The sequence below is a fragment of the Procambarus clarkii genome, chromosome 59 (genome assembly GCF_040958095.1).
Source record: "Procambarus clarkii isolate CNS0578487 chromosome 59, FALCON_Pclarkii_2.0, whole genome shotgun sequence".
Lineage (NCBI taxonomy): Eukaryota > Metazoa > Arthropoda > Malacostraca > Decapoda > Cambaridae > Procambarus > Procambarus clarkii.
In genome coordinates, this window is record NC_091208.1 from 18,341,897 (window position 1) to 18,352,587 (window position 10,691).

Sequence of the window (10,691 nt, forward strand, 5' to 3'; positions counted from 1 at the left end):
TGGTTGATCAGGTCGTTACCTGAGACGACCTGATCAACCAGCGAATGTGAATGGAGGTGGCTTTTACAACTTCTTGTAGAGCTTTCCAGTTGTGAACTAGCCCGTACAGGGTACAACCAGGAGGCCTGGTCGACGACCGGGCCGCGGGGACGCTAAGCCCCGGAAGCACCTCAAGGTAACCTCAAGGTAAGGGTACAGGGTACTTCCTTACATTAGTGTCTCCAGCTTCCACCTGTGTCCTCTTGTCCTGCTTTCTCCCAATCTGAAGAGGCTGTCCTAGTTTGTCTTATCTATTCCTCTCGGTATCTTGTATGTTGTGATCATATCACCTCTCTTCCTTGCATCTTCTAGGGCGGTGAGATTTATAGTTCCATTGGTCTATGTTCGTAGCTTAACACTTTTTGCTCTGGCACTAATCTTGTTGCAAACTTGTGTGTGTGTGTGTGTGTGTGTGTGTGTGTGTGTGTGTGTGTGTGTGTGTGTGTGTGTGTGTGTGTGTGTGTGTGGTGTGTGTGGTGTGTGTGTGTGGTGTGTGTGTGTGTGTGTGTGTGTGTGTGTGTGTGTGTGTGTGTGTGTGTGTGTGTGTGTGTGTGTGTGTGTGTGTGTGTGTGTGTGTGTGTGTGTGAATTACTTGCCTTGGAGAAGAGCAAAGAAGGAAGCTATGACCCAGCTGACTCCTGCGTGACCTTTGAGTGGTATGGAGGTGGGGTCAGACCCGGGGTCAGGCCCGGGGTCAGGCCTGGGGTCAGGCCGGGGTCAGGCCCGGGGTCAGGACGGGGTCAGGACAGAGGCTAAACACACCGTACCACCGTCAACTACCGCATCTCCCACATGTTGTTGAGATAGTGTTTTGTTGTGTGTTGCTGGTAGGTATTGTGTTCTGTGTTACACCCCAACACAAGGGTCATAGTTGTGTGGTACTATAACACCAGGAGGGGGGGAAGGGGTGATGATAATGCTGCGATCATTATAGCACCGGAAGGATCATAATTAAGATCATTATCAAGGCATCTTCATCCTTCCACACCTCCGAGATGAACCCATAGTGCTCTTATCAGAAAGAGGGGGACGATCAGGGGAAAGCGCCAAGCCATTACGACTATATAGCCCTTGGAAGGGGTCAGGATAAGGAATTGGGATGGGACGGGGGGAAAGGAATGGTGCCCAATCACTTGTGGACGGTCGGGGGATTGAACGCCGACCTGCACGAAGCGAGACCGTCGCTCTACCGTCCAGCCCAAGTGGTTGGGTTCTCAGAGGAAGGCTGCCACCACCCTATTTCTGTACCTATTTCCCTATTATATCTACTTGTGAAATTATAGATGGAATTCTACAGTCTGCTCCTTTATTTCATTTCATTTCTCAACTATTACACTAAAAGGAAACTTGTTAACATCTCTAAGACTCTTTTTAAGTCTCAAGAATCCATCTTGTCGATGGTAGTCATCGTGAACATTTTTTCCTCTTTTTTCACTCTGTCAATCCCTATATGTATTTTACATGCCTCTATCATGTCTCCCCTATTTCTCCTCCTTTGTAGCGTCGTCAGGTTTAGTTGCTTCAGTCTCTCTTCGTACCTCACCCCTCGCAGCAATTCTGGAACGAGTCTTCTTGCAAACTGCTGAATCATTTTCGTGTTTCATTTAGAGTTTCATTAGAGTTCATTTAGACTTCTGAATCTTTTCGTGATTCATTTAGAGTTTTCTTTTAAGATTGGGCTCGTGGTGTACTCACCTAGTTGTGCTTGCGGGGGTTGAGCTCTGGCTCTTTGGTCCCGCCTCTCAACCGTCAATCAACATGTGTACAGGTGTGTGTTACTTGTGTTGGGTGTTACCAGGTGTGTGTTGGCTGTGTTATGTGTCGCTAAGAGTGTAACGTATGTGTCACTCTGTGAATGATACGTGTGTTGCTGTGACTGCCAGAGCCGGGAACACTACGACGCCAGCATTGTATCACTTAGCATAATCAGGGACCTGTCTCTCGTTGGCCGAGACATCTTTCATGTGATAAGAGACGCATCCATTTGGTCCTAAGGGGCACTCCTGGGGCCCTATTAAGACCTCAGGAGGTCTTCTGATCCATATTAAGACCTCAAGGAGCCCCCTCCTGTGGCTGCCAATATTCTTGTTGAGTACGAAAATTGCTTTCACGCTCCTAATATGTGTTCAAGTATGTTTACTAAGACAAGAAAAAATAACATCTCAAAGGCTAAGGTTGCTTAAGGCTCGTCTGGTTTTAAAGGTTGCTTAAGGCTCGTCTGGTTTTGACGAATGCGTAAGATCTTAAGAGGAATGCGTAAGATCTTAAGAGGAATGCGTAAGATCTTAAGAGGTGGCGTCACCTGCCCAGCATCTTGTTAATTAAGTAGTTGAGTGAGAGTAGTTGAGTAAGATTTTAGATCTCCTGCTTGACACCTGGTTGATGGGGTTCTGGGAGTTCTTCTACTCCCCCCAAGCCCGGCCCGAGGCCAGGCTTGACTTGTGGGAGCTTGGTCTACCAGGCTGTTGCTTGGAGCGGCCCGCAGACTCATATATTCCACCACAGCCCGGTTGGTCCGGCACTCCTGGCTTACTATCAAACTATTAGAGAAATTGACTACAATGTCATAGTGCTTGAATGAAGGTGGAAGACTATGTATGAATATAAATATGATTGACTATGATTGAATATAAATATGATTGACTATGTATGAATATAAATATGATTGACTATGTATGAATATGAATATAATTAAGTCAAATTAAAAAAATACATTTCCGTATTTAACCTGCATCCTCTCTCCAGGTGTCGTATACACTGAGGACACTGTATACAATGTATACATTGTATGCACTGAGAACATGGTGTATAACCCCTTGAGAAAGGATGTAGATATATACATCCGAAAATTTGTATTTTAATACACATCTTGAGGTTATCTTGAGTTGATTTCGGGGCTTTAGTGTCCCCGCGGCCCGGTCCTTGACCAGGCCTCCACCCCCAGGAAGCAGCCCGTGACAGCTGACTAACACCCAGGTACCTATTTACTGCTAGGTAACAGGGGCATTCAGGGTGAAAGAAACTTTGCCCATTTGTTTCTGCCTCGTGCGGGAATCGAACCCGCGCCACAGAATTACGAGTCCTGCGCGCTATCCACCAGGCTACGAGGCCACATATACATATATTGGGTCTCTAGTTCACCATTTATGTAATTTCACTGAATCTGATACATCTTATCTTGAGATGATTTCGGGATTTAGCGTCCCCCCGGCCCAGTCCTCGACCAGGCCTCCTTTTTGTTACACACCCCCAGGAAGCAGCCCGGAGCAGCTGACTAACTCCCAGGTACCTATTTACTGCTAGATGAACAGGGGACATCAGGGTGAAAGAAACTCTGCCCATTTGTTTCCTCCTCCGCCGGGGATCGAACCCGGAATCTTAGGACTACGAATCCCGAACGTTGTCCACTTAGCTATCAGAAATTTTAACAGATTATCATACATTTCCCTATTCATATTATTTTTTTATTTTTTTTTACCTATATCTCTTATGAATTCCTGTGTGTTCTCTGTGGCGGTGAAGAGCAGAAAGTTACATTTACAACTATGTAAATTAAAACATGTATTCTATTTGGTGTAGTTGATTTTAACTTTATGAAGTATGTGTATGTGGTTAAATCTACACATTACACATATTAACTTGTGTATAATCATGTCCTGAGTGGCAGTGAATATGAGCAGCATCCCGGTCTCTGACTAGGCTTCTTGGTGAACTGATCAACCAGGCTGTTGGACGCCGCTGCTCGCAGCCTGACGTACGAATCACTCTAAATTCCACATTTCTAAACTTTTTCCTAACCTTCCCTTCCTTCCCAGGAAAAAAACAAAATCCTCTCCCACATCGTCTTACTTCCCACAATTCCCCCTCCCATCCCTCTCATTCCCTCCCATGTCTTCCATTCACTCTCCTTCTCTTTGATGCCATTCTCTCGGCTTTTATTCATTTCTCTTTTACTGACTACTTTTTTGTGTTTCATTTTTCCGCCTTTTCATTTTTTTTCTTTGCCAATTCTCCCCTTTCGTATTTTCCTGTCATTTGCCTCTTCCCGAATTCTGTTCTTGTTTGCGATATTCACAGTTTGGTTTTTCTTCTTTTTATTGGTTTGTGTGTTTGTGCACCTGTCTTTGTTACTGGTTTGTGTGTTTGTACGTCTGTCTGTTATTGGTTTGTGTGTTTGTACGTGTGTCTGTTATTGGTTTGTGTGTTTGTACGTCTGTCTTTGTTACTGGTTTGTGTGTTTGTACGTCTGTCTTTGTTACTGGTTTGTGTGTTTGTGCACCTGTCTTTGTTATTGGTTTGTGTGTTTGTGCACCTGTCTTTGTTACTGGTTTGTGTGTTTGTGCACCTGTCTTTGTTATTGGTTTGTGTGTTTGTGCACCTGTCTTTGTTATTGGTTTGTGTGTTTGTGCACCTGTCTTTGTTACTGGTTCGTGTCCTTGTCCACCTGTTCTTCTATACTCGTTGGTCCATATATCTGTTACCCTTTAACCTTTTATTTCATTATAATTTATGTAACATTTACTGTACCATCATCACATTTCATTCTCCATTTTTCGTCTTCTTGTATGTTTATGTATTTTTTGTATTTCTCTCGCTATATTTAACGTATTTCCTCGTTCATCTTGTTCAATATTTTTTGGTTTATTTCATTTTCGTATAAACATTCTTTTTGTGCTTCTCTCTGTCTCTCTTTCTCACAGTCCCTAGTCCCTGGTGTATGGCCCTGGAGCTCTAGCCCCTTGTCCCTAGTCCCTGGTGTATGGCCCTGGAGCTCTAGCCCCTTGTCCCTAGTCCCTGGTGTATGGCCCTGGAGCTCTAGCCCCTTGTCCCTAGTCCCTGGTGTATGGCCCTGGAGCTCTAGCCCCTTGTCCCTAGTCCCTGGTGTATGGCCCTGGAGCTCTAGCCCCTTGTCCCTAGTCCCTGGTGTATGGCCTTGGAGCTCTAGCCCCTTGTCCCTAGTCCCTGGTGTATGGCCCTGGAGCTCTAGCCCCTTGTCCCTAGTCCCTGGTGTATGGCCCTGGAGCTCTAGCCCCTTGTCCCTAGTCCCTGGTGTATGGCCCTGGAGCTCTAGCCCCTTGTCCCTAGTCCCTGGTGTATGGCCCTGGAGCTCTAGCCCCTTGTCCCTAGTCCCTGGTGTATGGCCCTGGAGCTCTAGCCCCTTGTCCCTAGTCCCTGGTGTATGGCCCTGGAGCTCTAGCCCCTTGTCCCTAGTCCCTGGTGTATGGCGCTGGAGCTCTAGCCCCTTGTCCCTAGTCCCTGGTGTATGGCCCTGGAGCTCTAGCCCCTTGTCCCTAGTCCCTGGTGTATGGCCCTGGAGCTCTAGCCCCTTGTCCCTAGTCCCTGGTGTATGGCCCTGGAGCTCTAGCCCCTTGTCCCTAGTCCCTGGTGTATGGCCCTGGAGCTCTAGCCCCTTGTCCCTAGTCCCTGGTGTATGGCCCTGGAGCTCTAGCCCCTTGTCCCTAGTTCCTGGTGTATGGCCCTGGAGCTCTAGCCCCTTGTCCCTAGTCCCTGGTGTATGGCCCTGGAGCTCTAGCCCCTTGTCCCTGGTGTATGGCCCTGGAGCTCTAGCCCCTTGTCCCTGGTGTATGGCCCTGGAGCTCTAGCCCCTTGTCCCTAGTCCCTGGTGTATGGCCCTGGAGCTCTAGCCCCTTGTCCCTAGTCCCTGGTGTATGGCCCTGGAGCTCTAGCCCCTTGTCCCTAGTTCCTGGTGTATGGCCCTGGAGCTCTAGCCCCTTGTCCCTAGTCCCTGGTGTATAGCCCTGGAGCTCTAGCCCCTTGTCCCTAGTCCCTGGTGTATGGCCCTGGAGCTCTAGTCCCTTGTCCCTAGTCCCTGGTGTATGGCCCTGGAGCTCTAGTCCCTTGTCCCTAGTCCCTGGTGTATAGCCCTGGAGCTCTAGCCCCTTGTCCCTAGTCCCTGGTGTGTAGCCCTGGGAGTCAAGGGACCAGGGACCAGGAGCCAGGGACCAGGGGTCAGGGGCCAGGGACCAGGGGCCCAGGGACCAAGGACCAGGGGACAGGGACCAGGGACCAGGGACCAGGGGCCAGGAACCAGGGACAAGGGACCAGGGGCCAGGAGCCAGGGGCCAGGGACCAGGAACCAGGGGCCAGGGACCAGGAGCCAGGGGCCAGGAACCAGGGGCCAGGGACCAGGGACCAAGGACCAGGAGCCAGGGGCCAGGGACCAAGGACCAGGGGCCAGGGACCAGGGGCCAGGGACCAGGGCCCAGGGACCAAGGACCAGGGACCAGGGACCAGGGGCCAGGGCCCAGGGGGCCAGGGCCCAGGGGGCCACGGACCAGGGACCAGGGGCGTGTATGACAGAGGTAAACAGAGGTAGGAGTGTCCAAGCTGCTGCCTCCATTATTGATCAAGTTGACTGTGGTCAGCAGGAAGGCTTACCGCGGCCCAGGCTGCTTGACCCCTGCCCTTCCTAGCTCATGGCTCTTCCTCCTATCCTCCCCTTCCCTCTTATCCTCCTCTCTCACGGTCCTTCCCCTTTCTCTTACGGTCCTTCCCACTCTCTTACTATCCTCCCTTCTGTCTCACTCTCCTTCCTTTTATCTCACTATTCTCCTTTCTGTCTCATTCTACTTCATCCTATTCCTCCATCCTCCTCTTCATTCCTCTTCCTTATACATATTTTACGCTTTCTCATACAGCCTTGTTCCTTCGTATCTGGGGTGGTTACCGGGAATCATGCCCCCTGAGAGAATCATGCCCCCTGAGAGAACCATGCCCCCTGAGAGAATCATGCCCCCTGAGAGAACCATGCCCCCTGAGAGAATCATGCCCCCTGAGAGAACCATGCCCCCTGAGAGAATCATGCCCCCTGAGAGAACCATGCCCCCTGAGAGAATCATGCCCCTGAGAGAATCATGCCCCCTGAGAGAACCATGCCCCCTGTGAGAATCATGCCCCTGAGAGAATCATGCCCCCTGAGAGAACCATGCCCCCTGAGAGAATCATGCCCCCTGAGAGAACCATGCCCCCTGAGAGAATCATGCCCCTGAGAATCATGCCCCCTGAGAGAACCATGCCCCTGTGAGAATCATGCCCCTGAGAGAATCATGCCCCCTGAGAGAATCATGCCCCCTGAGAGAATCATGCCCCCTGAGAGAACCATGCCCCCTGAGAGAATCATGCCCCCTGAGAGAATCATGCCCCCTGAGAGAACCATGCCCCCTGTGAGAATCATGCCCCTGAGAGAATCATGCCCCCTGAGAGAATCATGCCCCCTGAGAGAACCATGCCCCCTGAGAGAATCATGCCCCCTGAGAGAATCATGCCCCCTGAGAGAACCATGCCCCCTGTGAGAATCATGCCCCTGAGAGAATCATGCCCCCTGAGAGAACCATGCCCCCTGTGAGAATCATGCCCCTGAGAGAATCATGCCCCCTGAGAGAACCATGCCCCCTGAGAGAATCATGCCCCCTGAGAGAATCATGCCCCCAGAGAGAACCATGCCCCCTGAGAGAATCATGCCCCCTGAGAGAATCATGCCCCCTGAGAGAATCATGCCCCCTGAGAGAACCATGCCCCCTGAGAGAATCATGCCCCCTGAGAGAATCATGCCCCCTGAGAGAATCATGCCCCCTGAGAGAACCATGCCCCCTGAGAGAACCATGCCCCCTGAGAGAATCATGCCCCCTGAGAGAACCATGCCCCCTGAGAGAACCATGCCCCCTGAGAGAATCATGCCCCCTGAGAGAATCATGCCCCCTGAGAGAATCATGCCCCCTGAGAGAATCATGCCCCCAGAGAGAATCATGCCCCCAGAGAGAATCATGCCCCCTGAGAGAATCATGCCCCCCTGAGAGAATCATGCCACCAGAGAGAATCATGCTCCCAGTGAGAATCATGCTCCCAGAGAGAATCATGCAGCCAGAGAGAATCATGCCCCCAGAGAGAATCATGCTCCCCAGAGAGAATCATGCCCCCAGAGAGAATCATGCCCCCAGAGAGAATCATGCCCCCAGAATCATGCCCCCAGAGAGAATCATGCCCCTGAGAGAATCATGCCCCCAGAGAGAATCATGCTCCCCAGAGAGAATCATGTCCCCAGAGAGAATCATGCCCCCAGAGAGAATCATGCTCCCCAGAGAGAATCATGCTCCCAGAGAGAATCATGCCCCCAGAGAGAAACATGCCCCCAGAGAGAATCATGCTCCCCAGAGAGAATCATGCCCCCAGAGAGAATCATGCCACCACAGAGAATCATGCCCCCAGAGAGAATCATGCCCCCTGAGAGAATCATGCCCCCAGAGAGAATCATGCCCCTGAGAGAATCATGCCCCCAGAGAGAATCATGCCCCCTGAGAGAACCATGCCCCCTGTGAGAATCATGCCCCTGAGAGAATCATGCCCCCTGAGAGAACCATGCCCCCTGTGAGAATCATGCCCCTGAGAGAATTAGGGGGTTGGCCTGAACCTCTGACAGTCATGGTAATTGGATAGTTAATCACCAACAGCTAGAAGGTTAAGGGTGTAATTACATCGAAGGAATATTTACAAGTTAAAGCTGATGCTGATTGGACAGTTGGTGACGAATAGACAGCTGGTGACAAATAGACAGCAGGTGACAAATAGACAGCAGGTGGCGAATAGACAGCTGGTGACAAATAGACAGCAGGTGACAAATAGACAGCTGGTGACAAATAGACAGCAGGTGACAAATAGACAGCAGGTGACAAATAGACAGCAGGTGACAAATAGACAGCTGGTTACAAATAGACAGCAGGTGACAAATAGACAGCAGGTGACAAATAGACAGCTGGTGACAAATAGACAGCAGGTGACAAATAGACAGCAGGTGACAAATAGACAGCAGGTGACAAATAGACAGCAGGTGACAAATAGACAGCTGGTGACAAATAGACAGCAGGTGACAAATAGACAGCTGGTGACAAATAGACAGCAGGTGACAAATAGACAGCAGGTGACAAATAGACAGGTGACAAATAGACAGCTGGTGACAAATAGACAGCAGGTGACAAATAGACAGCAGGTGACAAATAGACAGCAGGTGACAAATAGACAGCTGGTGACAAATAGACAGCAGGTGACAAATAGACAGCTGGTGACAAATAGACAGCAGGTGACAAATAGACAGCTGGTGACAAATAGACAGCAGGTGGCGAATAGACAGCTGGTGACAAATAGACAGCAGGTGACAAATAGACAGCAGGTGGCGAATAGACTGCTGGTGACAAATAGACAGCAGGTGGCGAATAGACAGCTGGTGACAAATAGACAGCAGGTGACAAATAGACAGCAGGTGACAAAGACAGCAGGTGGCGAATAGACAGCTGGTGACAAATAGACAGCAGGTGACAAATAGACAGCAGGTGACAAATAGACAGCAGGTGGCGAATAGACAGCAGGTGGCGAATAGACAGCAGGTGACAAATAGACAGCAGGTGACAAAGACAGCAGGTGACAAATAGACAGCAGGTGACAAATAGACAGCAGGTGGCGAATAGACAGCTGGTGACAAATAGACAGCTGGTGACAAATAGACAGCTGGTGACAAATAGACAGCAAGTGACAAAGACAGCAGGTGACAAATAGATAGCAGGTGACAAAGACAGCAGGTGACAAATAGACAGCAGGTGACAAATAGACAGCAGGTGACAAATAGACAAGCTTGACGTAAAGTATAAACATTAAGATTTACACTGGAGACCCCTCGCCTTGTATTTACCTGTGTAGCTACAGGTAAATATGTATAGTTCAGCGTCCACTTTACCCCTGTACCCTGTACCCACACAGTACCCTGTACCCCCACTGTATCCTGTACCCTGTACCCCCACTGTATCCTGTACCCTGTACCCCCACTGTATCCTGTACCCTGTACCCCCACTGTACCCTATACCCCACTGTACCCTGTACCCTCCACTGTACCCTGTACCCCCACTGTACCCTATACCCCACTGTACCCTGTACCCCCCACTGTACCCGGTACCCCCACTGTATCCTGTACCCTGTACCCCCACTGTATCCTGTACCCTGTACCCCCACTGTACCCTATACCCCACTGTACCCTGTACCCCCCACTGTACCCGGTACCCCCACTGTACCCTGTACCCTCCCTGTTGATAAATTTTGTTGACTAAAATTTCAAAACAAAAACATGAGACCAGGAGGCATGGCAGGATGTGCAGAATACCCCCGTTGAAGAGCAGAGGTACAACAGGTACTCTGAGAGAGAACTACCAACATCAGAGGCCCGAGACTGTTCAACACGCTTCCACTACACATAAGGGGCATAACTGGCCGACCCCTCACAGTGTTCAAGAGAGAACTATCAACATCAGAGGCCCGAGACTGTTCAACACGCTTCCACTACACATAAGGGACATAACTGGCCGACTCCTCACAGTGTTCAAGAGAGAACTATCAACATCAGAGGCCCGAGACTGTTCAACACGCTTCCACTACACATAAGGGGCATAACTGGCCGACCCCTCACAGTGTTCAAGAGAGAACTATCAACATCAGAGGCCCGAGACTGTTCAACACGCTTCCACTACACATAAGGGGCATAACTGGCCGACCCCTCACAGTGTTCAAGAGAGAACTATCAACATCAGAGGCCCGAGACTGTTCAACACGCTTCCACTACACATAAGAGACATAACTGGCCGACTCCTCAC

At 50.1% G+C, this 10,691-nt stretch overlaps 2 protein-coding genes across 2 annotated transcripts in view; both read right to left on the minus strand.

Annotated features, from left to right (window-relative positions):
- Positions 1-6,899, minus strand: part of LOC138353735 (autotransporter adhesin BpaC-like) — a 37,030-nt gene extending 30,131 nt beyond the window's left edge. Inside the window, exon 1 of the mRNA XM_069307125.1 lies at positions 6,728-6,899. Coding sequence (XP_069163226.1) covers positions 6,728-6,899 — 172 coding nt within the window. The remainder of the gene's footprint in view (positions 1-6,727) is intronic.
- A 509-nt stretch (positions 6,900-7,408) lies between these two features.
- Positions 7,409-7,825, minus strand: LOC138353736 (shematrin-like protein 3). The gene has a single exon (XM_069307126.1). The coding sequence runs from the start codon at positions 7,823-7,825 to the stop codon at positions 7,409-7,411; it is 417 nt and encodes a 138-aa protein (XP_069163227.1).
- Between the last annotated feature and the right edge of the window lie 2,866 nt (positions 7,826-10,691).

What these genes read in the sequence shown, in the direction of transcription:
- LOC138353736 (XM_069307126.1), bottom strand. Translation starts at nt 7,825, where the DNA reads ATGATTCTCTCTGGGGGCATGATTCTCTCTGGGGGCATGATTCTCTCA.